This window comes from Etheostoma spectabile, chromosome 20 (assembly GCF_008692095.1).
Source record: "Etheostoma spectabile isolate EspeVRDwgs_2016 chromosome 20, UIUC_Espe_1.0, whole genome shotgun sequence".
NCBI classification, from domain to species: domain Eukaryota; kingdom Metazoa; phylum Chordata; class Actinopteri; order Perciformes; family Percidae; genus Etheostoma; species Etheostoma spectabile.
In genome coordinates, this window is record NC_045752.1 from 2,744,417 (window position 1) to 2,772,296 (window position 27,880).

General features: G+C 41.2%; 1 protein-coding gene across 4 annotated transcripts in view; it reads right to left on the reverse strand.

Annotated features, from left to right (window-relative positions):
• Positions 1-373: 373 nt before the first annotated feature.
• mta1 (metastasis associated 1) overlaps positions 374-27,880 on the reverse strand; it is a 45,690-nt gene continuing 18,183 nt past the window's right edge. The window contains exons 4-20 of one of the 4 annotated variants that reach the window (XM_032500836.1): positions 18,742-18,868; positions 14,639-14,702; positions 14,154-14,271; positions 12,650-12,752; positions 11,967-12,066; positions 10,869-11,057; positions 9,421-9,495; positions 8,917-8,975; positions 8,498-8,586; positions 8,307-8,444; positions 6,584-6,735; positions 5,712-5,901; positions 5,538-5,627; positions 4,483-4,638; positions 2,325-2,468; positions 1,033-1,151; positions 374-1,002 (exon numbers count right to left, since the gene is read on the reverse strand). In XM_032500836.1, coding sequence (XP_032356727.1) covers positions 1,036-1,151; positions 2,325-2,468; positions 4,483-4,638; positions 5,538-5,627; positions 5,712-5,901; positions 6,584-6,735; positions 8,307-8,444; positions 8,498-8,586; positions 8,917-8,975; positions 9,421-9,495; positions 10,869-11,057; positions 11,967-12,066; positions 12,650-12,752; positions 14,154-14,271; positions 14,639-14,702; positions 18,742-18,868 — 1,910 coding nt within the window. In that variant the 3' untranslated portion in view covers positions 374-1,002; positions 1,033-1,035. Of the gene's footprint in view, positions 1,152-2,324; positions 2,469-4,482; positions 4,639-5,537; positions 5,628-5,711; positions 5,902-6,583; positions 6,736-8,306; positions 8,445-8,497; positions 8,587-8,916; positions 8,976-9,420; positions 9,496-10,868; positions 11,058-11,966; positions 12,067-12,649; positions 12,753-14,153; positions 14,272-14,638; positions 14,703-18,741; positions 18,869-27,880 lie in introns of those variants that run through there. The other 3 variants (XM_032500837.1, XM_032500835.1, XM_032500838.1) reach the window with 3 other exon arrangements.

Below are 27,880 nucleotides of genomic sequence, written 5' to 3' on the forward strand. Positions count from 1 at the left end.
TTGGGTATTCTATTCTATTTCATTCATTGTGCCAAATTGTTTTATCTTGTTTCTCCACTTTGCAACTCCATTTAAAAAAAAGTGCATTATAAAAAAAATCTTATTTTGTCCGTTTCCAAAGTCAAGAATGAACGGTCAAGCTCGATATCTGGATGGATAGAGATGGATACCACAGAAATGACTGTCAGCAGATGTTTTGTATCTTTGCTTATATCGACCTATGACTGACGTTTGTATCAAGACAAGCTACTAATGAACATAAAATAAACACATTGACAAAATAACTGGACATGAAAGCAGAACACATTTTTGATTGTTTTTTTACGTTCGCTTACAAAGCATGGCTGCGTTTGTGCTTTAATCTTTTCTTTTTTTTTTTAATACTGATAATTTTTTAGGTTCAAAACATATGAAGCCATTAGGAATAAATTTTGCATATACCCTGTTTGCATACCTTTGTGAATAAGAAAACACCTTTCACCTCTGTGCACAGACACCAAAAGAAGAGGGAAAATCAATTATCTTTTTTAATTACATTATCTAAGCATAGATGCATTACTTGTGAAAAAGGTAGAAAAAACAGCAAGTCTTTCTCAATAAGTTAAACCTCTCTGGCCTGAAGAGTAGGGCCGGCTCACAAAACAGAAGATTTCCCGTAAAGCATTCAAATTCATTGAAACAAAAGACAAGGAGTTAACTCGTGTCACTGAAATAAAAGTGCGTCCCCTTGTTGAATTTAACTTGTTAAAAAACAAAACAAAACAAAAACATAGACGATGCAAGTGGCTTATGTTACAGTCCTTCGACCCTTTTTTCCACAGGGATCTGCAAGCGTTTTTCATGAAACTTCACAAGTTCCATCGTTTGATCGACAAACAATAAGCGGAGTTATAGTTGGTACAAAAAATTATAATAACAATAACAATAATTACAATGACAGTAATAACGAGAGATGTAAGTAATAAACACAGTCCTGTACAGTCAGGCTCATCTTCTGATTGGCCGCAGCCAAACTGATCAATTATGGATTGGTCTTCAGCAGCGTGACAGACCCGTACTGACTCCGGGAAGGTGGCCCAGGCTGTCGTCTCCTCCGCTGCCCTCCACTACGGTTTGTTGGAAAACGCCTTTCCGTCTCATGTCACCCTCCGCTGCGGAAAAAGACACAAAGCAAAGGGAAGTTTGAGCGGTTCTCTTGTTGTCACAGTTTAACGTTCGAGTTTCCTTGGCTGGCAATGTAATCAGTATGACCACAGTTACACTATTAAACAATAGCTTGTAATATACTGTATACAACTCATTTATCTACCATAATTCATTAAAAAAAACCACTTCACATGATGTGTGTCAAAATGTGAAATGGACTGACATAAACAATTGCAATGAAGTCTTTAAAAAAGATATTTTTGGGGCATTTAATCAATTAGATTACTCGCTACTGAAAAAAGTAACGCCGTTATTTTATAACGCCGTCATTCCCATCACTGATAATGACTAGAATCAATTATTTCCTCATGAACACACACCAGAGAGGATAGTTATACCCACAAGGAACAATAAGTAAAAAGATAAAGTCTATTATAAATAGTGCTGTCAAACTATTAAAATATTTAATCGCGATTAATTGCTTTAATATCATTGTTAACTCGCAACTAATCGCACATTTTATCTATTCTAAATGTCCCTTGATTTCTTTTTGTACCCTTATTTTTTTTCCTGTGTGCTTGGCTGTCAAGTGGTATTTCAGACTGGACGTGCTGTGATGATATCTTAGTTAACAACAACAACAACAACAACAACAACCACACACAGATCACTTTGGTCTTGTCAATGGAACATTTGGCAACTTTTAAAATGTAAACTTTCCATTCAGAATCTTATCAGCGTCCATTTTGGCGTCTCGCGCTCGCCATCCACTCAAAACATAACGTTACTACTCTTAGGCCGACACGTAAGCCCAAACGGCGTGTGTGTGGCGTGCCTGTTTTGTTTCCGGTCTGGCTAAATCTGGTGTGGTGTTGTAGTTTTTCTAAACGTGACTAGTTGTTGCAACAGCATGTGAAAAAACTACTAAGTTTGCTAGGCCAAAAAGAACCATTAACTTCCCGATAAAAAAAATTGAAATTAAAATGGGTTTGCGTTAACGCCGTTAATAACGCGTTTAACTGACAGCACTAGTTATAAAGTGAAAAACTAAAGTGTGTGTCATACCTGACAAGCAGTCTTATATGGATCTTTTAAAAAAAAAAAAAGATAGGATTAAAACTACAAAACCTTAGAGAAGCCAGAGATTTACAGAGCTAGGGGGAAAAAGAAAAACTCACGTAACTGCGGTTCGTACAGGGGTTTGTTCCCACAAGTGATCAGTCTAGCTCGTGACCTCGTCCGCAGGGAGACCGAGGGCCCGGCTTCGCCCCAGCGTTTTGGCCATGATGTCCCACTGGGGACCCAGGACTTTGGATTTAAGCCTGTAGGGGAGGAAGAAGAATTTGGGTCAGACCCCAGAGAAGAGAGAGAGAGAGAGAGAAAGAGAGAGATAGAGAAGAGAGAGAGAAGGCGAGAGAAAGAGAGAGAAGAAGACACCCCCACCAAAACACACACACACACACACACACACACACACCACACACACACCACACACACACACACACACACACCACACACACTATTCTGCCCCTGGGGGCTCCATAAGTACTAATTTCTCATGAATAGACATTTTTTTGTTTTTTTTTTGTGGTTTTCTTTTTTTAATTTTTGACCACTCTGACCAGAAAAATTTGCAGCGGATCTTTATTAGTATTAATTACCAGGTTGACAATCTGACAAAGCTATATTTCTAATAAATTTGGCATTCAGCCTGCAAAGCATGTTTAAGAACAACCACAGAAGATGAAGCAACACTATTTTACACCATGTGCTTTGCTACACCTGTGGGGTCTGGCGAATAATTAAAACAGCTCCATAACATGATGACATAGACCGAAAAACAAAGTAAGACATTAAGTTTGAAATTATTTCAAACATGACGCCTATTAGTAAACATCTGCGTTACTAGCTTCTTCTTCTTCTTCTTGGCTAGCCGTTTCCCCGTTTTCAGTCTTTATGCTAAGCTAAACACCTTCTGGTTTTAATCTCCATGCTTTAAAAACAAACTAGGTTTCTATCCTCTCTCAACAAGAAAGAGAATAACATTTTTCCAAAAAACTATTATTTAAGGTGTAATAAAGACCAATTTGAATTATATGGAAACAACAACGTCTAAAATAAAACAAGTATTGCAAAGATCCTTATAATTACCAATAAAAAAAATAAGCATAAGGTTGCTTGTGGAAACTATGCCTGTCTTCTGACAAATGACACATGTTATGAATGAGTAAGTTGATAAATTGGTGGTACAAAATGGAAAAAATGAAACCTAATCCCCAGTACTTGATCCTGGCTGCTTTCCAACCCCAATCTCCCCCTGGGGTGTTATCCCAGCCTGGGCCTGAGGTGGGCTCACAGACCAGTGGAGAAGCTCTCCCTCAGGATACACTTACCAAGCCCCCCCCCCTCCTCCTCCTCCTCCTCATTGCTGTTACCATGACAACATAGACTGTAGCCTCCGGCTAAAGCAGCAAGGCCGATTTGATCCTCTCGCAATCTCTCTCTCCCTCCGTCTTTCTCTGGCATACTCTCACTCTCTTGATCTCTCAGTCTGTCTCTTCCCCTCTCTCATTGCACAGGGGAGAGAGGAAAGTGGGACATAACCCAAAAAAATAAGAGCCCCTCACAAACTCTTAACCCTTGGGGTGTGTTGTAGCCGCTGAGCTGTGGAGCTCAGATATGCCTTTACCTTCTCCATAAAATATTATAAATAACCAATGTTTGGCAAAGGTATCCAAAGCTTTAACATGTATGTGTAATGTAATACTCTTTTAAATTGTGTTAGTACAGTTATAATAATTAGAATTAGGCTGGAATGACACAAATATGCCATGAAAAAAACATTAAGATTTGTTTCAAAGCTGATGATGACAGCATTGTTCCACTCCAATATTTTCATATATATATTATAATATATATATATAATATATATATATATATATATATATATATATTAACAGCTACCTTTAGAGTTAAATGTGCACATAAAAACACAAAAGAAACCTAAAGTTTCAAGTCATTTCCTTCATAATATCATATCTCAATAAAAATATCCCATTAACCCAACCAAATAATTAGTAATTTAGATGAGATGTGAGAATGACTACAGCAGGGATTTAGATCATATCAGATATTTTAAAGTGTGCAAATTTTCTTTAATAACTCCTTGTGGAAGCTAAAAATTGGAACATGTACCAAGGATAAGAGATATTAACAGCCAAAGAATTGCTCTATTACGGTATCGTGATGCAAAAATAATGATGAAATTGAAATACTTTGAGGCTGAGAAAACAACAAACACACATACGGTATACTGTCCTCTCTCCGCTCACTCACCATCCAGTCCGTTGTGCTGCTCATAGCTGCGCTTGCCCAGGATGGTGGGGGAGCCATTGTTGAGGATGGGAGAGGATTTTATGGGCGTCAGGCTGCCTGTAGAGATGGACGCTCCACGAGCCGGGGGGTCGGGTTTGGCTGGACGGGGATGTGCTTCTGTAGATGACAAAGGGAGAGAAGACGAAACATGAAGGGAGGTGGAGGAAAGGGTCAGTAAGTAGTTGTTTTAGATAAGAAGGGAGGACAACAAGGAGCAACGGAGGATTACAAGACTACAATGAATTATGTAACCGTAAGTGACCAAATATTTTCAAATTGCTAACTTTCTTGGTTGGTATTAATTTTGACGTACTCTCAGGGATTCAAAGTAACAAAAATGTGGTTGCACTTTCATACATATTTACAAAAACACGGTAAGGCGACCGTGGCTTTAATCCTTTGAGAAGAACAAAATGATATTCTTTTCTCTGAATCAATCTGAGTTCATTCAAGGAAGACCATGTTAACAATATCAAACCAACCAAAGTAAAACAAGACTAGGAGTCCACAGCTATGCTAGCAGCTCTGTGAGGCTGTTCCTACGCACAGTTGTGCTCTGAGCTGAAGGCTAACGTTGCTAACACGCTAAATAACAATCGTATCATGCTGATGTTTTAAGACCTGATGCCTGCGCTAGATAAAACATTAAGGGATCAGCAAAGATATTACAATTCATCCTAGGGGGGGATTAATATCTGTACCAAAGTTCAATGCAATCCATCCAGTAGTGGTTAAGATATTTCACTCAAAACCACAAATGTCGGCCTCATTAAGGCGCTAGAAGAAAAGACAGAAGATCACCAAATTCAGTAGGCCTCATCCTCTGAGGGCAGTGAATGTCTGTACCAAGGCAATCCAGCCAACCATTGAGACATTTCAGTCTGGAACAAAGTGGTGGTGACATTGAGCCCGTAAAGCCACGTGTAAAGCGTGTCTAAAAAGCAACCAACTTAAAACTGACTGAAAATAAAAACTCAAAACGTAAGAGATGCAGTGGGCGACCAGCATCTTCTTACCTAAATACCGAACCACAGACTCCAGAGGTTTACGTTCCACAGGTTTCAGTGGCGAAGGCTTTTTTGGCCCATCTGGCAACCGCAGCGCACCTGCAGAAATTCATTGTAGAAATACAGTAAATAAAAACTTAATGCAACCCAGTCCACCTGTGAGGACAAAGAAGAGGCGCTTACACTCTGCCTTGATGGCTGCTGTGTTGACAGGGAGGTAGGGGTGCCTGGCCAGATATCGTGGCCTGATGATGTCCTTGCAGATGCGACGTGCCACCTGCGTCAGAATGGTGGTCTGCAAGAAGAAAGCCTGTCGCGTCTTCACTGCGAATTTGGGGCTGCCGCTGTGTCGTGGGGGCAGGCCGTGGGGGCTCTGGAGGTACAAACAAACCATACAAACGGTTAGATACCATTTTAAGGTATTTTATTGTGTTGCCTATAGTGCTTTTACTGTGACGGGGGAAAACGGAAGTGGATAAAGAGTTGTAATGACTGGCCATTGACTGTGTTGTGGGTTAATGGAGTGAGCCGTGCAGTCGTTATTGTTCTGGCATTGGAAGCCCGCGTTTCTTTATTTTATAGTCAAACCTGAGTCTGGGCAACATAATGAACCATCTGTGGCACCGTAAATGTTCAGCAGTGTGTTTGTGCCCTTGATCTGACGAACACTGACGGACCGGGGACAGGTCATTTCATCAGCCGACTGATGGCAACGACAACCTTTGGAGTAAATCGATGGATTTAATCACGTATTGATACTAGTTGGCAAAATGGAGCTGACTGGAATGCTTCCCAAAATGCACCATCCATTTAAACACACTGGCCTAGTTAATGCAGGCTACCAAAGTCACTTCGTAGCTAATATTTTACTTGAAAATAAGCAAGCAGCCCTAAATAAAAGCTTGGTTTAACTCGCGTGAGGACAAGAAGAAGATTTTCTCTGGAAGATAAATTATTCCTTTAAGGGGAGGGTAAGGCTTTAGGCAAACAGAAAGACTGTTGTTTGGGGTTTGCAGAATAAACTAGTGAAGATGTGTGTTTGTGTTAGTTTGTACCATGCTGATGCGGTTAGGTCCAGGCCTCTCTCCATCCAGTCTTGTGGGCATCTTCAGTCCTCCGTACTTCTTCCAGTAGGTCCAGCATGAAGCGCACAGGCGACACTGCATGTTGGGAGGTCCCCACGAGTACCACTGGTAGGAGCTGCTGGCTACACACATGGGCACACACACACACACACACACACACGCAAACAAAAGAAAGGATTATATAGTAGTGCAGTGTGACAGCAACACACACCTACAGATATGGACCGTGCCCACAACAGCTCATGAGCCATACATAATCATGAACACGTGCAGGCAAGCGAATGCACAACATTTAATCACTCATCACTGAATTAACTACAACCATTTAAATAACTCAAATAATGCTCTGCTGCAGGGCACGTCATACAATTCTCTCTCTCATCTCCACTTTGTAAATCTAGTATCAAATGTGTGCCTCATACAGAGAGTGTGACGTCGATAAATCGTCGTAAATGTAAATGAATGCTTTGGTTTAAATGAATGGTCATTTCTAACGCTATTGAAAACAGTAGAAAGGAAGTAAGCTCATCCTCCATCAATCACAGACTGGTACAAGGCCCTGACTACAGTTGCTGCATACAAATAAGTATCCTTCATCCTGCTGGACAGGTTAGATTGGCACTACTCTAAACAGCAAATCATGAAGTACAGGCTCAGCCCCATCTTCCTACACAGTACAAAAGCGCTCTGTTTCACATGTGTAGCGCCGCCTCCTCCATAGGTTTTATTTTAAATTTATTTATTTTTTCTTATCTTTATTTTATCTGTATTTTTTTCATGTTGTTGTTACAGTGGTCTCGTCTGGTGTCTATGTGGGCATATATTGTGTATGCATGCACAGGGCATGAGTTGCCCTTTGATTGTCTAGTTGTGTGAGGAATATTTTCATGATCCTTAGTTGTCAGTGGTAACTTGAACTACTGTTTAAACCAATCAAAATTTCCAATCAAAAAAAAAATAGAAAACAGGAGGTTTTCATTAGGATTTACTGAAGAGTGCTTGAAATATTTTTGTTTGATGTTAAGTTATACGAAATCACAAACTCTAAAATCAAGCCTTTAACAGCACCATATCATCAAATTAAAAACGGATACTTTAAAGTACGTCCACATTAAGCCGGTTAACTTGGCCTTGCTTGCCCAGTAAAGCAGCAATTTTCTCATCAAACTGACCATGACGGTTTCCTGAGCGGATACATTTTAAAAGGCCGGCTTGGTGTTTTAGTGTATTAGAAAATTAAAGAGGACAACCTCTTGTAGCCTCTAACTTGCGCTGACATTTTAAATGTCAATAAAGCCGATTATACAGCACAAACAAAGTCATTAACCTGTATTAATGTTATGTCGGGAGCCGAGTGCATTTTAAGCACTTAGATTGCGCCTTTGAGTGAATAAGACAAAGCTTGTGAATTATAAAATGCATCTGTAAACTGATTCTCATGAAGGCTTTTTAAAACTACACAACTTTTTAGGGTTGTTTTCCACTCAAGGTATGCAACAGCCTCTCTAAATACAATTGCACCTGTGAATGCGAAATAAATTATCCTAAATTCATTATGTTCAATTTAGCAAGACTTATTAGAAGCCTTTGAAATTTGGTCAATACTTGTGCTTTTGTTTTGCTTTCAAGAAGCGAAAGAAACAGCAGCTGTTGCAGTCCAATGACAGCAGTGTGAGACATGTAAATGACTTACTGTAGCAGCTTTCACAGGCTCTACCGAGGCCGGGGGTCTGCGCTGAGCCTGGAGGGCCGGGGGCTCCTGGGACCCCTTGGACACCTGGGACCCCTTGGACACCTGGGACCCCTTGGACACCTGGGACCCCTTGGACACCTGGATCCCTTGGACACCTGGAATCCCTTGGACACCTGGAATCCCTTGGACACCTGGGACCCCCGGGACCCCTGCAACCGCCGCTCCATTCACCAGAGCTGGTTTTACATTGTTACTCAGCTGGTTGGGGTTTGGCTTGTTACTGGAGGGGGCACAGTAACAAGGAGAGGGTCAGACCAGCATAGATAATACAGGCCAAAGAGAGTAGATAACATTCATCAGACTGCTGCCAGAGACAGCAGTTCTACTGATACTGTACTAAGAGCTGTCATGAAAACAAATACAAGGGGAAGAAGGGTCCCTGCTCTGACAACAGCAGCCGATCCAGGACAGATGTAAAATACTACACGTTGCTGCAGAGGGCCAGAACAACTCTAAACGTTTCTTGATAACTCCACGTATTCAGATGAAGGAGTTGCACACATGAGCTCTGATGAATTAACCACACAGAAACTTGCACCGAGGGACTCACTAGTTGGGGATGTAGACCTGCTTCAACTTGCTTTCTGCCTCGGCTGCTTTTAACCGTTTCTGGAGAAGAGATAGAGGTCGAGGAGGAGGGAGAGAGTAGAGAAAGAATGGTGGGATAAGAGAGGTTGGCTCCAACAACACCCCATACCAAATTGAATTGATTTTAAGACAGAGTATGGATTTCTGAATGAAACTGACTTATTTATGATTATTTTTGTTATACGTTTTAATTTGGAGCCACTCTGATGCCAGAATCCAGAGGTATGCCAAAACAATAAAATCAAACTGACAAGAGGCCAAACTGAGAATAAGTGAACATAGTTAGGATCCTTTTGGGCCTGAAATAGGGCCAAAAAAAGGACAAGAAACTGTAAAAGAAATAAAGATGAACAATGTTCCTTTTTCACTTGGTATGCAAATCAGATGCAAACAAAAAAGATAAAGAATAATAAAAATACAGTTAGTTATATATTTCTTAATCCCTAAGATATAATAAATGTTTTACCTGCTGTACATATCTGTCTGTGGTCTTCCACATGTAGTAATACTCAATAATACTTGTCAGGGACTTCCAGGGCAGCTGGAGAAAAAGAGCAGGCACAGTGTAATCATTATTTCAGTGTCGTCATTAATAAAATGGGGAGAGCAGACCGACAAAGACGTGAATTATTTTCTACACACCCTTGATTGTCAAAGGACACCTTTTAGCAGTGGAGTTAGCACTCCCACACAAATATCCACATGTCTTTAGCCCACGGAATATACTCATCTGTCACAAAAACACCATTTACTATGAAGAGAATTAAAACTAAATAAATTAAAACTGGCCACAGAATCCATCTGAACCCACTGAAGTTGCACTGTATGAGAAATTGGAAAGGAAAATGAGCTGTCAAGTAGAGGGCCCATCCACAGTGATGGTGTAGCCCTGTTGTGTGAGAGAAGGCTTGGCTGGAAACCTAAGGGAGCAGCACTGGCAGCGGCCAGCCACCAGGTGGTGGAGTGATGCACACAGTGAGAGCTCGGCACAATGTGGATTAATAAAGCCCCCAAACGGCAGCCCTTCTCAAAAGATATTGCTGTGGAAAGTTTCTGTGGAGAAATGGTCATTGTGCTTAGCTTTAACGTTTTCACTCAACACTATGGGCTGGCTGCAATCTCAGCGCACAAGACTACTCTTGTGCTTGAAAGTTGTTCTGTTGAACGACGGCTAAATAACTAAATGTCCAGAAGAAGTTCAATTCTAATTCTAATGTGGTTTCTACACTCTAATCAGTACTATTGGGCATCCCCACATGCAGGCTGGTGAGCAGCACACCAAGTGCTTCCATTACACTATTTAAAAAAAGATCCTAACCACACAGAGATATGATGTATAAATACATCCATGATGACGCCGCGCCACAACTAAAAGGAGTGGTTGGACATTTTGGAAATTATGTTTGTTCATGTTCTTGCAGAGATCAATCACTCATGTCCGTTTCCATTAATACACTTCATCTGTTTCAATTGAAATGTCAAAAATAGGGATAATTTAAGGTGTAAGAAAATGCATTTTAATACTTTTCCACCCCAGATTTGCCTCAAAAACATTTAGCGTCACAATCATGTGATGTATCAGCCCCAGCTGTAGGATGTGGTTGAGGAAATACCACTACCAGCATCTCTAAAGCTCACCAATTTAAGGACCCCCTCAAAAACGAGATGTCACATCTCAAGGGATTATTCCTAAGAAAGAATTTCAATTAAGATGTTATACATTGTTTGTTTCATCCCTACAAAACCAAACTGTACAGTCGACTTATTATACAGTTTGGTTATACAGACACAGTTTGACTTCTTTTTGTCCCCTCTTAATGCTAAACTAAGCTAACATCTACTGGTCGCAGTTTCAGATTTTTTCCCCCCAAATACTACTCCATGACATTTGTTTTTTGTTGGTTTGCTACTCACAAAATCCTGTTGGATGTCGGTGAAGTCTTTGCCGTATTTCTCTAGCGCCTCCTCGAACAGGTTGGCCTCTGAGGCGCTCCACTCCTCCATTTCATCCCTGCAGAGGACGGGCCCGCCCTGAGGCACCAGCGCTGTGATGGCTCGAGTCATATCATAGCCCGTGGCATGGAGGGTGTCCATGGCGTGAAACTAAACAGGAAACAACGACGTTAGTCTCAGGACTTGTTATTGTTGTTTGAACCACTTCTGCAATGATGTTATTATTTATGTAACAAGAACCAACCGATTATGTTGGTTCTTGTTGGGAGGAATGTGACTTGTATGATTTGTTTATTCCAGGGAGTTAATATGCAGGCCCTTGTTCAAGGCACTGTGTGTGGCTAGTAGGCCTCTCATCTATGTTTTAAATATGAGGACAAGATCTAGGGCAGAGTAGACCCAAACCAGGCGTCTTGGGCCCAGTGTTCGTCAAGGCCTGTGTGTGGTTATCCTTAACAATCACTAACAGACTAGTCTCGCATTGCCTGGCTCTACCATACACACATTCCAGGATAGGAGGGGAAAAAAACACTCTGGGGTTGTTTGCATTTCTTTAAACCAATCACAATGATCCTGGGTGGCGCTTAGCTCCGAACACAGCGATGGTGGCTCTGCAAAATAGTCTCGGGAAGGAGCTTGTTTTGGTGGAACATTTGAACCCCTCAAAAGAAAACACCACATATAATATTAAATCAAGTTAACTGATCACACAATACAGTAACGTGAGCTATTTAAATGAGCTGGATACATGGTTAAAATGTAATTTGCTCTTGTCAGTGCCTCGCCTGCGTGATGTTACTTAATCCACAGCCTTTCCCACCAATCGGTTGCAAAATGCCCAGAGTTAGATAGTAAATGCCGTAAACATATTCTTTGTAAATCTTTACAATGAGTCCCTGAATTAACTTAAAAGCTCCAGACTACTAATAGACACACAATCATGCATGTACACATGCACACAACATTCATTGATCAATTCAACTGCCACACTTTCCACCCCGGGTGTGATGCTGATTTAACCCAGGGCTGTTTTCATGTGTGTATGTATGAGAATCTCACCAAGGTGATGTCTCTGGAAGCTGCAGCAGCACTCATGTGCAGGCTGGGCTGCCGGACAGAACTACTGCAGTCCAAGGCTCTGGCAAAGGTGCCTACTGACCTTAGGGACACAAAATATAAAGAACACTGTATATATAGAGAGACGAGTAATACACTTTCAGGTTTACTTTCACCATCTAGATTTGGTGGTTCATTTACAGTTCTTTTTCTAGAGCATTTATGCACAAAACAAACCCAGTGCTTCCTGATAAAATATTCAGTGTTGCAGTGTTGCAGAGCCAATGATACAACTCTAGCCAATTTGATTTGAAAAACCTAAAACTTGGGCGCCTGGGTAGCTCACTTAGTACAGAGTGTGCCCATATAGAGGCACAGTCCTTGACGCACCGGCAGTGGGTTCCATTATGACCTGCGGCCCTTTGCTGCACGTCATTCCCCTCTCTCTCCCTTTCATGTCTAAAGCTATCCTATCTAATAAAAAACATACCCCCCCCCAAAAAAAATTAAGTTTATCAAATTAATCTTAATGCAGCGACACCACTCCTATAACTTCAAAATAAAGCAAGAACCAAGAGACAGCTTAGCACAAAGACTGGAAGCAGGGAAACAGCTAGGAAGCAATATGCGTGACATTTTCTTCTTTTTCATTACTTGGATGCTTTTGCACTTCTGTGTTGACTTACCGAGCTACTACTAAGAACTGGTCAATCTGTTTCTCCGTCAGTGAGCTGTTGGGGTCCCAGATCTTCTCCTCTAGTTTCTCCAAGTCTCTGTCATCATCCTCGCCTACACAGACCCAGAAGACGCACACATACAGACACAGTTGGTCCTACGCTGTTCAAGGCCACTACGGCCTCTTATTAACCACATTTGTAAATCCCACAATCAAATCAGATTTTCTTCCTGGTTTAACCTTCATTTAAATGACTACCTCATGCAAAGTTCTAATGAAACCCACAGTTTTAAATAGGTGGGTTCTGTCAAGCAGCCAGCATGCAAGCCAACAAGCCAGCCTGCCTGAGCTTCTAACACATGTAACAGAATTTCATTAACATGGGTTCAATTAGAAAGCTTAGTGTTCCCATGATGCCTAATTGCAAACTCAGAGGTTTTCCCATCTGCTAATAATAGAAAAACACACTTTTAGGCAAAACACTGAAACCTAAATCGGGCAGAAAAATAGTCACATTTAAAAAATTAAAAAAATAAAATTGAATATCTGTACACAACAATGGCACAAAGTGTCTGGAAAATGTCTTTCAGACTTGGTTAAATTAAGGTAATAATAGATCTTTATATCAGAATCAGAATCAGCTTTATTCGCCAGGTATGAGGACACATACGAGGAATTTGTCTTTTGGATATGATAGACAACTTGCAAAGATAAACAAAAACTTGTCTGTGTAAGGTATAATGTCTAACCTGACATTAACAGAGTTTAAAACGGCCACATTGGCGTAAGTTGCTTCAAGCAGCGAGCGGTTGCTGCCACCGCCTCCGTTGTTTTCAATGGAACGGTTTGCAGCGGCTTATGAATGTGCACGATTATCTGCCGCTGCCTATAATGCAGTTTCTGATGGTTCAACTTGCTGCCTTGTGACCATGGCAACCATTGAAACTATGACGAGGGAAACGATATATGAGCTGATTTTACTGAGTCCAAGTTCCCTGAATGATGCACATCATCAGCAGAGAACGGACGGACTAATAAAGAGAAAGGGTATCAGCGTTAAAAGGCTGAGTATCCAGTCGGGGACATTAAACAACATTTATGACACTAATTAGCAAATCTTGCTATATTAATTGCATAATATTAAGCATGTCCTATATTTTAAGCCACAACCCGCTCTATTTACCTGCGGGATGAGATTACGGGTGCAGGATAGCAGCAGCATGTGGTGTACAGGCTGGTAGGATCGGAGGTAGCCAGTGGCGGCCACTTAAAGTTCATGAAATGTTCCTGACAATTGAGCAGTTACAAAAACATGAAAAGTTAAGCGGTTCATTATGGCTCAGACTGCCAAATTAATGCAGAAAAATTGCTAAAAAAAGAAAAAATGAAATCAGTATACAGGAGGGTAAAATAGACCCCTGCAGTAAAACGTTAATGTGCTACTCTGTGAATAAGCTTCTCTGGAAAACTGTCAATTCAAAAACGCCCAAGATTTAAGTTCAAGTGTGACGTACCTTCTTTCAGGAGGTCGGTGATGTCGGCCTGGTACTTGTTCCCAACGCGGATCTCTCCCTTATCAGCCAGCAGAGTCTTCTGTTGAGGGTCATACACCAGCGAGTAGAAGAAGGCATCCTGGGAAATACAGTTGGCAGGAAGGCGTGAGGATGGTATGAAAGGAACAGGAAGCGAGACGGGCAAACGAAGAGGCGCGAGAGAGGAGTGTATCTGTCAATGTGTGTGTGTGTGTGTGTGTGTGTGTGTGTGTGTGGTGTGTGTAAGTCTTCCCCTCTGCTAGTCTCTCGTCTCCTCATTACGGTATGTGAAAAGAACATTCTGGGTCAACATGATGAATAATTCATCTGGAACCAAGAATCTTTTACACACACTCTCTCTCTCTCTCTCTCTCTCTCTCTCAGATCATCCTGAAATCTAACACACCTAATCACAGTTTAAAAGACCCCGTCGTGTAATTTTAGCATAAGGAGCTGGGGCTACGTACCTCTCGGTCTATATAAGACTTCAGCGCTTCGGTCTCGTTCAGCAAAGTGACACAGCACTTCCCCCTGGAGTCCAGAAAGGGATGTAAGGAGAGGAAGAGAAGAAGGGAAAAGCAGGACAGAGAAAGACAGGAGGGAGAAGAAAGAGTGAATAGTTAACATTAGGGGTGCAGCAAAAGGTTTTTTTCCCCTCCATTGTCGATTAATCTGTTGATATTTTCTAGATTAAATCGATAGGATGTCACAAAATGGTAAAAAAAGAAAGTCGATCAGCATTTCCTAAAGCCCAAGATGACGTCCTCAAATGTATTGTCCTGTCCACAACTCAAACAATATTTAGTTTACTGTCACAGAGCAGTGACAAAAACTAGAACATATTCCCATTTAAGAAGCTGGAATTCAGATATCGTTTCTTCCTTCTTCCCCCCCCCCCCGATTAACTGATTAATTGCTTATGAAAATTGTTGGCGATTGAATTAATGGTTAATCTTTGCAGCTCTAGTTATCATGTGAAGCACATAATAACAGACAAGACTTAAAGTCCATGGGATTACACGTTGCATAACTGCTGGTCTGACCGTCGACGGGTATACTTTAATGACGTGGGATGCATCTGAGAAACTGCAACAATGATATTGATTTGGTTCCAGCTGGCACAGCCTGTTATTTTAAGTGTGTTGATGCTGGCAGCCCTCCTCTCTGTCCCTCAACTGCTGCTGTCTGAATCCAAATTATTTACCAGCTAGGCAGCCATACCTCTGTAGCCCAAAGCAAACCCCATTCAGCGGCGGGGATAACCTCGCTGCAGCAGCACACAGGTGTTAAGTATAAAAAATAAAAATTAAAAATAAAAACCTAATCAAGTTTGAATCCTCACTAAATAAAAACGGCTCAGAGTATTTTTATTTGAGCAGATGTCAGTTTGCTCTCTTCAGACATGTCAAGTAATAAGGTGTAATGGTTAGGTGGGTTTAACCAGAGCTTACCGATGAGCAAAGGCAGTTCTATACGTAGGAACAGCTTTCTGTTGACATTTAGGGCTCAACGTGCACACTGTATGTGAGTGGATTATTTATTTTACATCTGAGTTGGTTGAAGACTGAAAGCTCACACGGCTCCGCACCATCTTTCAGTGCTAACACAACCTTGTGTGTAGCAGATAATGCGAATGAAGGAAATCAATAAATAATCACAGCGCCATCATCCTCCAAGTGAGTCAGGAAACTGCAGTTTTCACAGTCACACATGCAGAATCAAAAAGAAAAAAAGAAATTTGATTTACATATTATGAAAATAGAATGGAAGGTAATAACAAAACACCCAGAGATAATGGGTTAAGTAGTCCAATGGTTTAATTAAATCTCCAAGTTCATTAAAAACCAGTGTGATCAGAGAGGAAAGAAGCATTTGCTGCCACTGAATAATTTATGCTACCTCGAATACCCATTTTCATAGACCTGCTCCGATTAGTCGACTGAAAGAATAAATTAATCAGAAACTATTTTGATAATCGATTCATTGTTTCAGCATTGTATTCAAATGTGAGTATATGCTGCTTTACAATGTAGTCAAGTGAATCATGCTGGGTTTTGGGTTGTCGGTTAGACAAAACAAGACACTTGATGTTGTCACCCGCTTGTGCTTTAAGATATCTGTGATAAATATATCTCACTTTTTTTCTGGCTTTTTTCTAGACCAAACGTTTATTTATGAAAACAATGCGTGACCGGCTGCTTTGTAAGCACCTGTATCTGGAGATACACCAGTTATTCTTGTGTTGCATTTCTGACCAAGTAGCTGCTCAAGGAGGGTTTACTGTAACAATAAACTATGCTTGCTGTTCCGTACCACAGGTGTCCAGGATGCTACAGTATGAATCCCACTCCGCCTCTGATTGACTAGCACTGGTTTCCTTCAATGACTGGGGCTGGTTAGGTTTAGGCATGAGGAGTGAGACTGGTTAGGGTAAGAATATTAGGGTAAGCCATTTAGAGAAGGGCGGGACATGCCATCCGAGGAAAAGAAATCTCAGATCCAGGACAACAGTAAAAAAGGTATTATCCATTATTTACAAGTGAAAAGACTCTCCCAATGAAGCAAGATAATTGCACAAGTTTTTGAACAAATTGTGATTTTCAGTGCTCTGATTTGATTCATTTTGACTTGTTTTTGACCAATTCCATTTCTTATTTAAATAAAAGAAAAATTATATAAAATGGGGGGGGGGGGGGGGGGGGGGGGGGGAAGAGATATACACTACCGTTCAAAAGTTTGGGGTCACCCAAACAATTTTGTGTTTTCCTGAAAAGTCCACAACTTATTCACCACACATACGTTGTGAAATGAATAGAAAATAGAGTCAAGACATTGACAAGGTTAGAAATAATGATTTGTATTTGAAATAAGATTTTTTTTACATCAAACTTTGCTTTTGTCAAAGAATCCTCCATTTGCAGCAATTCCAGCATTGCAGACCTTTGGCATTCTAGCTGTTAATTTGTTGAGGTAATCTGGAGAAATTGCACCCACGCTTCCAGAAGCAGCTCCCACAAGTTGGATTGGTTGGATGGGCACTTCTTGCGTACCATACGGTCAAGCTGCTCCCACAACAGCTCAATGGGGTTCAGATCTGGTGACTGCGCTGGCCACTCCATTACCGATAGAATACCAGCTGCCTGCTTCTGCTCTAAATAGTTCTGCACAATTTGGAGGTGTGTTTAGGGTCATTGTCCTGTTGTAGGATGAAATTGGCTCAATCAAGCGCTGTCCACTGGGTATGGCATGGCGTTGCAAAATGGAGTGATAGCCTTCCTTATTCAGAATCCCTTTTACCCTGTACAAATCTCCCACCTACCAGCACCAAAGCAACCCCAGACCATCATATTACCTCCACCATGCTTAACAGATGGCGTCAGGCATTCTTCCAGCATCTTACATTGTTCTGCGTCTCACAAACGTTCTTCTTTGTGATCCAAACACCTCAAACTTGGATTCATCCGTCCACAACACTTTTTTCCAGTCTTCCTCTGTCCAATGTCTGTGTTCTTTGTCCACCTTAATCTTTTTCTTTTATTGGCCAGTCTCAGATATGGCTTTTCTTTGCCACTCTGCCCTGAAGCCCAGAATCCCGCAGCCCCTCTTCACTGTAGATGTTGACACTGGTGTTTTGCGGGTACTATTTAATGAAGATGCCAGTTGGGGACCTGTGAGGCGTCTGTTCTCAAACTAGAGACTCTAATGTACTTATCTTCTTGCTCAGTTGTGCAACGCGGCCTCCCACTTCTTTTCTACTCTGGTTAGAGCCTGTTTGTGCTGTCCTCTGAAGGGAGTAGTACACACCGTTGTAGGAAATCTTCAATTTCTTAGCAATGTCTCGCATGGAATAGCCTTCATTTCTAAGGACAAGAATAGACTGTCGAGTTTCAGATGAAAGTTCTCTTTTTCTGGCCATTTTGAGCGTTTAATTGACCCCACAAATGTGATGCTCCAGAAACTCAATCTGCTCAAAGGAAGGTCAGTTTGTAGCTTCTGTAACAACCTAAACTGTTTTCAGATGTGTGAACATGATTGCACAAGGGTTTTCTAATCATCAATTAGCCTTCTGAGCCAATGAGCAAACACATTGTACCATTAGAACACTGGAGTGATAGTTGCTGGAAATGGGCCTCTATACACCTATGTAGATTTGCACCAAAAACCAGACATTTGCAGCTAGAATAGTCATTTACCACATTAGCAATGTATAGAGTGTATTTCTTCAAAGTTAAGACTAGTTTAAAGTTACTTCATTGAAAAGTACAGTGCTTTTCCTTCAAAAATATGGACATTTCAATGTGACCCACAACTTTTGAACGTTAGTGTATATCTATCTATCTTCCCCCCATTTATAGAATATATATTAAAATATATATATATATATATATATATATATATATTTTTTTTTTTTAATTGTAGCCCAAAGGATTTGTATAGAGGCTTTGTTCACGGCCTGGGATAGGATTTTGCCATCAAAAAATCTCTTGGGTGAAAGAGGGAACGAGAGAATAAACAGACTGAAACAGATCATTCAGAGGAGTACTAGCAGGCTGCTGTTTCAGCAGCGTACCTGATGTGTGTGGCAGGTAAAGACTCCAGTTGGCGGGACAGGAAGAGCTCTCTGTGTCTGAGCTGGTGTTTGTGTTTCTCGGGGAGGTCCGTCATCTCTGGATTCTCCATCTCCTCCTCCAGCTCCCCTGGGTGGTAAAATGAGGGGCAAAGGTCAACATACACCCATTGGACAAAATGGAACAATGACGTCCACAGGGAGAACGGGGGGGATGCAAATGTATCGGTTGCAGCCACAAAACTGTGTCAGATGCACAACAAGGGAATATAAAGCACAAGGATGCACATTTGATGAGCTGGAACAATAAAGTCCTCAGGGTGAAGGACACTTGGGTATACATACATATATTTTACATACTTCGCACTGATTATGTCTACATGAGACCTGCGATATGAATCAAAAAACATCTGGCTACGGTTTTCTCCTCCAATTCTACATTTCCACCCCATATTACAAAAGCTATGAAATGTTTTACGGCGCTCAGGATTCTCCATCACTTTAATGCCCTCCAACTGTGTTTTCATTATACTAGTATTTGGGTAATCTCTTGTATTTCAAGCATGAAAACTACTACAAGAAGCTGAATGGGATGTTAGAAAACACCAGTGTAAAGTCTATTCTTCGAGCTATCCGCTTAAACAGCAGAAAGACACAGCACCCCAAAAATTTCCCCTGGGGGGGGGAAAAAGGTTTCCAAATTTGAAAAAATAAAGCCAGTATCTTTTCCCCCTTGGAAAAACCTTTAGGGCCTTAAAATTGCAGTTAACTAAATACAGGTTTTTCCAAAGGGGGGTGGGGTGGGTTTGAAATAAATACGCACAGTTTCGCAATTTTTCGGGGTTAACTGTATCATCCCACAGCGTCAAGTATCGATCTTTTTTATATGTGTTGGGTCAGTTTGTCTGATTGACAATCCCATCCCATAAAATTGAAGTTATGTGAACAAAGAGACATGTATCTTTTCAGATTCTTTCCAGTTTCCTTTTGGGGACATCATTTAAAATTGGAAAAAATTAGAAGTTAGAAAAAAGGTTATTTAGGAAATGCAATATATCGCAGGATATTGCAATAAGTTCTTGTTATCGTATTGTGGCATAAACATTGTGATGATATCGTATCGGGAGGCGTCTGGTGATTCCCACCCATACTTTCTACTTGATGTGTGAATTATCCAGAGTAACAGGGACACTGTTTCTGGAGAAAGATGCCCATGCTAAATATCTTTGTATGTTTTGCTGCTAGTAGAAACAAAAACAAATCCATTTTCCTCCATAGGATTAGGGCAGTTGCCAAAATCCCAAACACATCTCAAAACTTGGCCGATTAAAGCAAAGAATGGGTGAGTGGGCAAGTGTGTGTGTGTCTGTGTACTTTGGGTGAACTGACCCTTACCATTAGGCTACTACTATTAGTGATACTGTTTTGCACTTCCATAAAGTATCATCCTGACCTGTCAAACATGCACGTCTTTCAAACCGCTTACAACGCAGAAATTTTCAAGGTGTTTCCTACGACTTGAAATTCCTCCAGAGCCACAGAAAACATGAACAGTTTTCACAGGCTGAGTAGCACACCGCTTGACTAGTAAAGCAGCATTTCTCTTCAGGCTTTTGCTGCTGATTGAGCTAATTTCGCTCAAGCCAGTCTCAGCATGTACGACACCATGGCTGGAAGCGCTACAACATGAATTCTCCAAGACTTTTCTTCAATTCCAGATGTAACTTTGTGTACCCTGGTAGCTTGGATTAAAAGATCTGATGGTAAAAAAAAAACAGTCCTCGGTAATCGTCCAAGAATGGATGGATGGATGGATGGACTGTTGAAGGGCTATCAGCCCATTTGAGCAGTGTATGTGTCTGAGTCATCCTATAAGAATAGATTTAGCTGCTGCTGGTAGGCAACATCTTCGATGCACATTCGCTTCCTCACATGTGGATGAGGAGAATGGAGGAAATGAAGGTGGAGAAGAGGAAAGAGAAGGTGAGATGGACGGGGAAATAGATAAACAGAGAGACAAATAGATGAGCACAGAGGAAGCAAAGTGTGACAAAAGAGATGAAGACAGAGCGAAATAAAGACAGAGAGGAAGAGGAGCAATAAGAGAAATCAGCAGGGAGAGCGGGGGAAAGAGAGGCAAAGACACAGAGAGAAAGCCAAAGAGAGGGTTAGAGAGAGTAAGTGCAACAGAGAAAGAAGAGCAGTCGGTACGTGCTCCAATTCATTCGGAGTTTCATTAGAGGAAGCGAGACAGAAAGAGGGAGACAGAGAGCAGAACAAAAGCAATCAAGGGATTTTCAGGAGAAGATGTGTGGCAATCAATAACTACTCTTCATCAGCGAGCACTATCAGTTCCCAGGCAGAACGCAAACACACAGCACACACACACAGACACACAGCACACACAACACACACATCACACAATCACACAACACCACACACACACCCACACACACACACACACACCCACACACACAACACACACACACACCACACACACACACACACACACCACACAACACCAACACACCAACACACCAACACACACCCACCACACACACCACACACACACACACACACACACACACACACACACCACACACACCACACACACACACCCGGAATAGAAAAGAAGGTGGGAAGTTGTCATAAGGTGAGCAGAACATGAATTGTGTGACTTGACTTAAACATTTAAACATGCGTTTTGTGGAGACCTAATTCTTACATTGTGTGCACGTGCTTTACATTTACATTATGAGGTCAAGTTCCATCCAGCAGCTCATAATGAGCTTGAAACTGGTAGTGCCGGTGGCGTTTCCCCTACAAGGCACTGCATTAACATGAAAATCCACAACATAGCAAATCTGAATCAAAAGGACTGTATTAATTATTAGCCCGTGCGAAGGGGAAATAGGGATGATCACGAGCCACACACAAGACACACTGCAAAATAAAACCAACATGTGTATATTTCTTTGCACTTTTTCGACAGCAGATCAGTTGGAACAATAAATGAAAGAAAATGAACTTCAAGAAAATAAGTGACAGCAACTCTTGAGTTATCCGGGAACTGTGTTTGAAGAGAATGACAGCATAATGGCACAGACAGCTTGTTTTTTTTTTTTTTTAAATAGAGCTACACTAACCAAACTGACGGACTGATGGCAACCAGGCACATTTACAATTGTAGAGCAGACAGTTGTAATTCATAGATAACCAACAGTCATGGGTTTCTGCCAGGAAATTGGTAAGCACTGCCCACCTGACTGCAACAAATTGCGATGGCTGTTTGTTTTCACTTTTCTCAACAAGTTCTTTTTATTCTGTCCAGTCCTTGTGACTTGCTGGGCTGGAGGATACAACAACAAATGGCAGACACACACTGTTCATGCGTCATGCTCGTCACCCCTGTAAATATGTGGCGTTTGCTGTGTGATGTAGCACCTTTGCTTGTTCCACCTGAAGCTTAATATGCCTAATATTAGATTTTATAAAATAGGTAACAAGGTGTACGTTTATTCAGGCAACGCAGGGTCATCTTTAAAATAACCAAAGCAAGCCCAGAAAATATGCATGAACCTCTGAACAACAAGAGGAAGCACCCTTGCATGAAATATGACAAATGCAGACATGATAGCGTTTAAGGAAATGCATTAATGGAGCAAGGACGGGGTGTACCAGATGCTTTAAGTTTTTTGTGTGTGGTGAAATTAGCTTTTAACTGCAACTGTATGCTCATATTCATAAATGTAGACGCAGTGACGCAGCGGGACATCAGCTGACTGGCCCCCTGGCTGAGCGTCCTTGAGTAGCAACTCAACTCCCCAACCTCGGTCCTTCCTCGCCTGATCCGAGCCAATCTCCTGGCAGTGCACCCGCACCATGCTCTCTACAAATTGCCTCTCCATCTCACCTGTCCCAGCCAATTATCAATTATTGATGAATGGGTCGCCTTACGGGGCTCAGAGGCGTCTGCGAGGGAAGGGTAAGAGCAGGCCCGAAGCTCCGAAGAGGAGGTGAGGAGAGCACCGCAGGCAGTTATCACCTTAACACACTGGCTGCGCCGCTATGATACACCAAGTGTTAGCGTGGTGGTGGAGACACAGACACAACACAGCTACATGCTTCTGCTCCAAAATCATCGGTCAAAAAGAAAATAACCGTTTACTCACAATTCAGCAGGGATATCCATCAATAAAAAATAAAATCAATAAAGAAGATATCATCTGGGTGGTTTGATTGCGGTAATATTGTGACAGAAGTTAGATATTGTCTTCACTTGGTCTTAAAAGCTGCAATACAGTAAAGTAATAAAAACAATTCAGACCTTACCTAACTGTCCTGTCGATTATCAACACATTTTTCCCTTCTCAATGACCAAATTAGCAACCCCTAGAAAAAATATAATTCATGAAAATTCCTATAGTCTTACCCAAAACACTATCACATAATCAATATTGATTTTGGCAATGCTGCCCTTGCCTGGCTCCGCCCTCCTACGTACTTCCGCTCAATTTTCATTTTCCTCCAGTACTCCGTCGGGGTTTGCGGTGTATTCTTGGTTTGGGGAGTGGCTGACACAGATGACGTTGAGGTTCTGCAACCGTTGGTGAGTTCTGTACTAATGGCGGCAGAGAAAGATGAGAGCAAAGTCATTCGGTCCGTTGTGGCAAAGCTGTTGAGTATCCAGTTAAAGTTAAAGTTAAAGCCCAAGCAAGAACAATCTTTTCTGAGTTCTGTTGGTGGCCATGATGTTATGGCCCTCCTCCCCACAGGGTTTGGGAAAAGTTTGATTTTCCAGCTTGCTCCGTCAGTGGTGAAGGCGTAAGCTAAGGCTAACGCTAGCGATGCTAAGCCAACATCTCGACCAAACGTTAGCGACTGGTTATGGCAGATCCAGAGTGGCTCTGGGCCGATCCAATAGTTTTAAACTTCAACAGAGTACCGGCCTTCAAGGAAGTTAACACTTGTCAATGGAAAGTGGCCAATGAAATGATGTGATTCAGAGGGTGTCTTCAGATCTGGGGGGCTATGACATGTTTGCCCAGTCAAGGACATGGCTTTCAAAAAAGTATTTCCACCTTACACAAGTGCATTGTGAACATGTATTCCTCCATTCACACCACATTCCAAACGTAAGAACAAGAACAGCATAGTCGGTAGAAAACAAAACGCTACAACAAGACAATGTAATACTGCTGATCATTTTCCGTGCCGTGCTGTATTAGATTTGCTCTGGGACATCAACTCTATGGGACATCAACTCTATGGGACATCAACTCTAGCTGACAACATTTTATCCCTAGAGTTGTAAGGAAAGGGTAAGAACAAGAGAGTCACCGTAAGTAATAGGGCTGGGCGATAGGGAGAAAATCCGATATCAAGATGTTCTCGACAAAATACCTCAACACTGTGGCGATATTCTAGGGTTGACAATTAGTGCTTTCACAAATTATCTTCACACTTAGATTTTAGATAAATAATCATCAGTAATGTGGACATAATGTCTAAGTCCAGTAGGTTCAGAAAAGTACATCACTTTACTTTAATGCAGCCTTTAAAACCAGGAAAAGACAACACTTGTGTCATTTCACGATATTACGACATCCAAAATCTAAGACGATATCTAGTCTCATATCACGATATCGATATAATGCCCAGCCCTAGTACGTAAAGTGGCTTTTATTGAGTGAACAGATCTAGAAGTGTAAAATCTTGTACAAACAGCTAAGTCAAGTGTTTCAACATTGTCACATTGTTTGGGATTGCGTCACATTCTAAAATGGGACCTTACATTAGACCCTGCCAGGGGATAAAAATACATTTGTAATGCACTTTACATTCAAGACAAACCTCAAAGTGCTACAGGTAAGATCATAAAAGCAAGATAAAAACATTAGTTTAAAATACATATGTATAATGCAACAACATTGTTGTGCAAGGTTAAAACTCATAGGTTCTGCTAAAAAGAAATGTTTTGAGTTCTTTTTTAAACTCTATGGGTGTGGGTAAACACCCGCCATGCAGGGTCTAATGAAAAAGTCTTTTAAACTCCACGTCTTACTTTGTCGCGCAGGCTTTCCAAAATTCTACATTTATGCTCGCCAATCACAAAGTCAGACATCTTTTTTGACATCACACAGGACATTTTCCCCAGACATAAAGCTCCCTCCATATTAAACGGCTGTTTTCACATGCTGAATAGTTTTTCTCCTTTATCTGATTTGGTTGTTTAAAAATCGCTAGGATTCCTCTTTAAGTAACCAGTTACATTTCTTAAATGTCATGTACACAAGAAACAAAAGTCTGTAATTGGAGTGAGGTGGTAGGTAGTGTATGTCATGAAAACATGAGTTTAACAGTAATCAGATTGTTGCAGTGCATGTTAACATGTTATCCGATTTCTTGACTGAACCTCATTTGTCCCAGTTACCCGGTTGCTGGAGTGCACTTAAAACTTTTCAAAAAGAAAAAGTTATGAAAGTTGGCAAGTCATTAAAACAAGAGCAGAAAGGTAAACACATCCCCCAAACTGTATGGTTATATCTATATCGTCAAACATTCTGTAGTGGGGCATTTTTTAGCTAAATTTCTCTCTGATGTTAACAAAAAGGTATTTTTTTGCATAATTTACTCCTTTCCTCCCTGAAAAACAGGAAAAGTAATTACATTTTTATAATATTTAAACAAAAGCACAGAATAAGCTGAAACAACAACATGAAATCTCTGCGTATACCATAAGAAGGCACAACTGTCAACATGAGGCGAGGATGTTGCCTTCACCCTGTAATCGTTACAGCTGATAAGGACACGGTTCCTAAAGCTCTGCAGCTAAATGACAAATGGTGAAAATATTCTCTTGCTGTAGGACGTAGTTCCATCATAACATATCATCATCTCATGTCAAATATAGAGTGGCTGTGAAGCTCAAGTAGAACTACTAATGGCAGGAGTATGGCCATCCTGTGAATGAATTCACTTATAAAAAAGGTAATGAAAGCCTTGCAGAAAATGGGATGGGAAATAGGTTTATGACACACTTTAGAGCCCAAGAAAAAAGAAACCATGGCAAATATACACTGCACTTATCCCACGACCAGCTTGACTTCACTGGTTGTACCTTTGAGCATCAGTTCACTGGCAACATTGTCTATCGTTTATGGGAGCTGGGAGCCACATCTCCAAAATAGAAAATAGGTTTGAGTCATGGCAAATTCAAACGTCTGAAGGGATGGGCCAGAGAGGTTAAAAAAATGTTTGCCAAGAAAGCTGACCACTCAGGAGGCTGCTTTGCTTACAGGGGAGGGGCTAGTGCCAGAGTCGGAGGCCCCATTGAGGGAGCGCTCAGAATCTCTGCAAGCAAAATGTTTGATCAATGACTCACAGCCGACACGCATAAAGACACAGTGCTCACTCACAAATGCCATTCTCCATTGATCCATAACAGGACTGAATTTAATGTACCCCTTCAGCGATTCCTGTAACAGGGCCTGTAACGCAAGACCATCTCACACACACACGCACACACGCCCCTTGCTGAACTGCAGGCCTTTATAGGAGCAGCCTATACAAACATTACTGCTACGTGTGCCAATCCCATCATTCGATGCCACCTGGGTCTCCTACCATAGAACCCACTTTCATTGATTTGGCAACGGATGGTGCTGGTTAACTTTTCTCCCGAGTCCACTTCCAGGGAGGTTTGCTTGGCTGCAGTACCATGGGCACTAAAACTACTTGATAACATTACGCATGGTGTACGCAGGAACATCAAGGTCTCTGGAGATAGACTTTTAGCTTTGAGATCATTTATGCTTGGCTACTAACTTCTGTCTGACCGCCTCCGACAAGTCTCTGCTTTTCTTTCTTTCTCCATGCAGTGACACATTAAGCGGGTTGAATGCATGATTATTATATTGTACAACCTTGGGACTCACGTGCTTGAAGTCCAATTATTTTCTCATTATTTTCTAATTTCTAAAAAGGTGACATTAATATTGTCCAGGCCATTTTCGGATTTGTGTGTGGAACAAGCTATGATTCAGTATTTTTGCAGCTTTTTTTTGTTCCACTGCAGCCAAATTAAATGAATATGTGGATACCAAAAGATGTTTAAATTCCACAATTTTCTGGACAAAATAGTGTTTAAAAAAAGAAAGAAAAAAATGCAAGGGTTGCAATATTTTAGCCAAGACTGTATAGGTTAAGCAACAATGATTACAAGTTAAATATTCATGTTTACTTAACACTCACCATGCAACAAGAAAAAACATACAACAATAGCCAAATATCGGTTTTCTTTTTATACTTGGGTTGAGAACTTAAATCTGCAGCAGAAAAACTGAAAATCCTGCACACTAAAGTAAGGTGCAGACAAAGCAGCATATGTTTAAAATGCACACAAATGCTGCAAAAAAATTTTTTTAAATCACAGACTTTCCTAAAGGGACGCACACAGACGAACTGATGCTGTGTGGTCCAACAGAACAAACAATCCCCATCCTACCACGGATACACCGCCCAGGCCTCACACACACACACACACAAACGTAAGCTCATGCAGTCTCACAAACACATAGCACTTCAAATAGCTTGCACGCACACACGCACACACACACGCACACACGCACACCAGCCACACCCAGTAAAAGTCTAAGGGTTGGCGTTGCTAGCCAAGACTACAGGATGGCAGTGTTTCTAATGTTAGTATGACACCACTGGCATGAATGGTGCAGTGATTTAAAATCAAACTGTGCTAAAACGAACCAGCTTTTTTTAAACATTATAGCCTTATCCATTTTGTTTTCTTTTAAGTCTGTGGGTATATTAAATGTAATTTTTCTTAGAGTGTTTTTTGTCCAGATAACCTGTCATCTCAGTCCAGATGTGTCACAATGGACACAGTCACTCCGCTTCACTGTGTTCCCAACTTTTCACATCTGGTCTTTTCAAAACTCGCCATGTAACGAAGCAAAATGTCATCACTTAATACAATCATAGCTTCTAGACTGCAAAAATAGCCACCCAAACAATCCTTAGTCTTGAACTAAGTCAAGGTATACTATCCCCAAGTGGTCTGAAAACATTCTATGCCAAACACATTTTTAGTCCTATATGTGCACACGGGAGATTGAAGCACCAT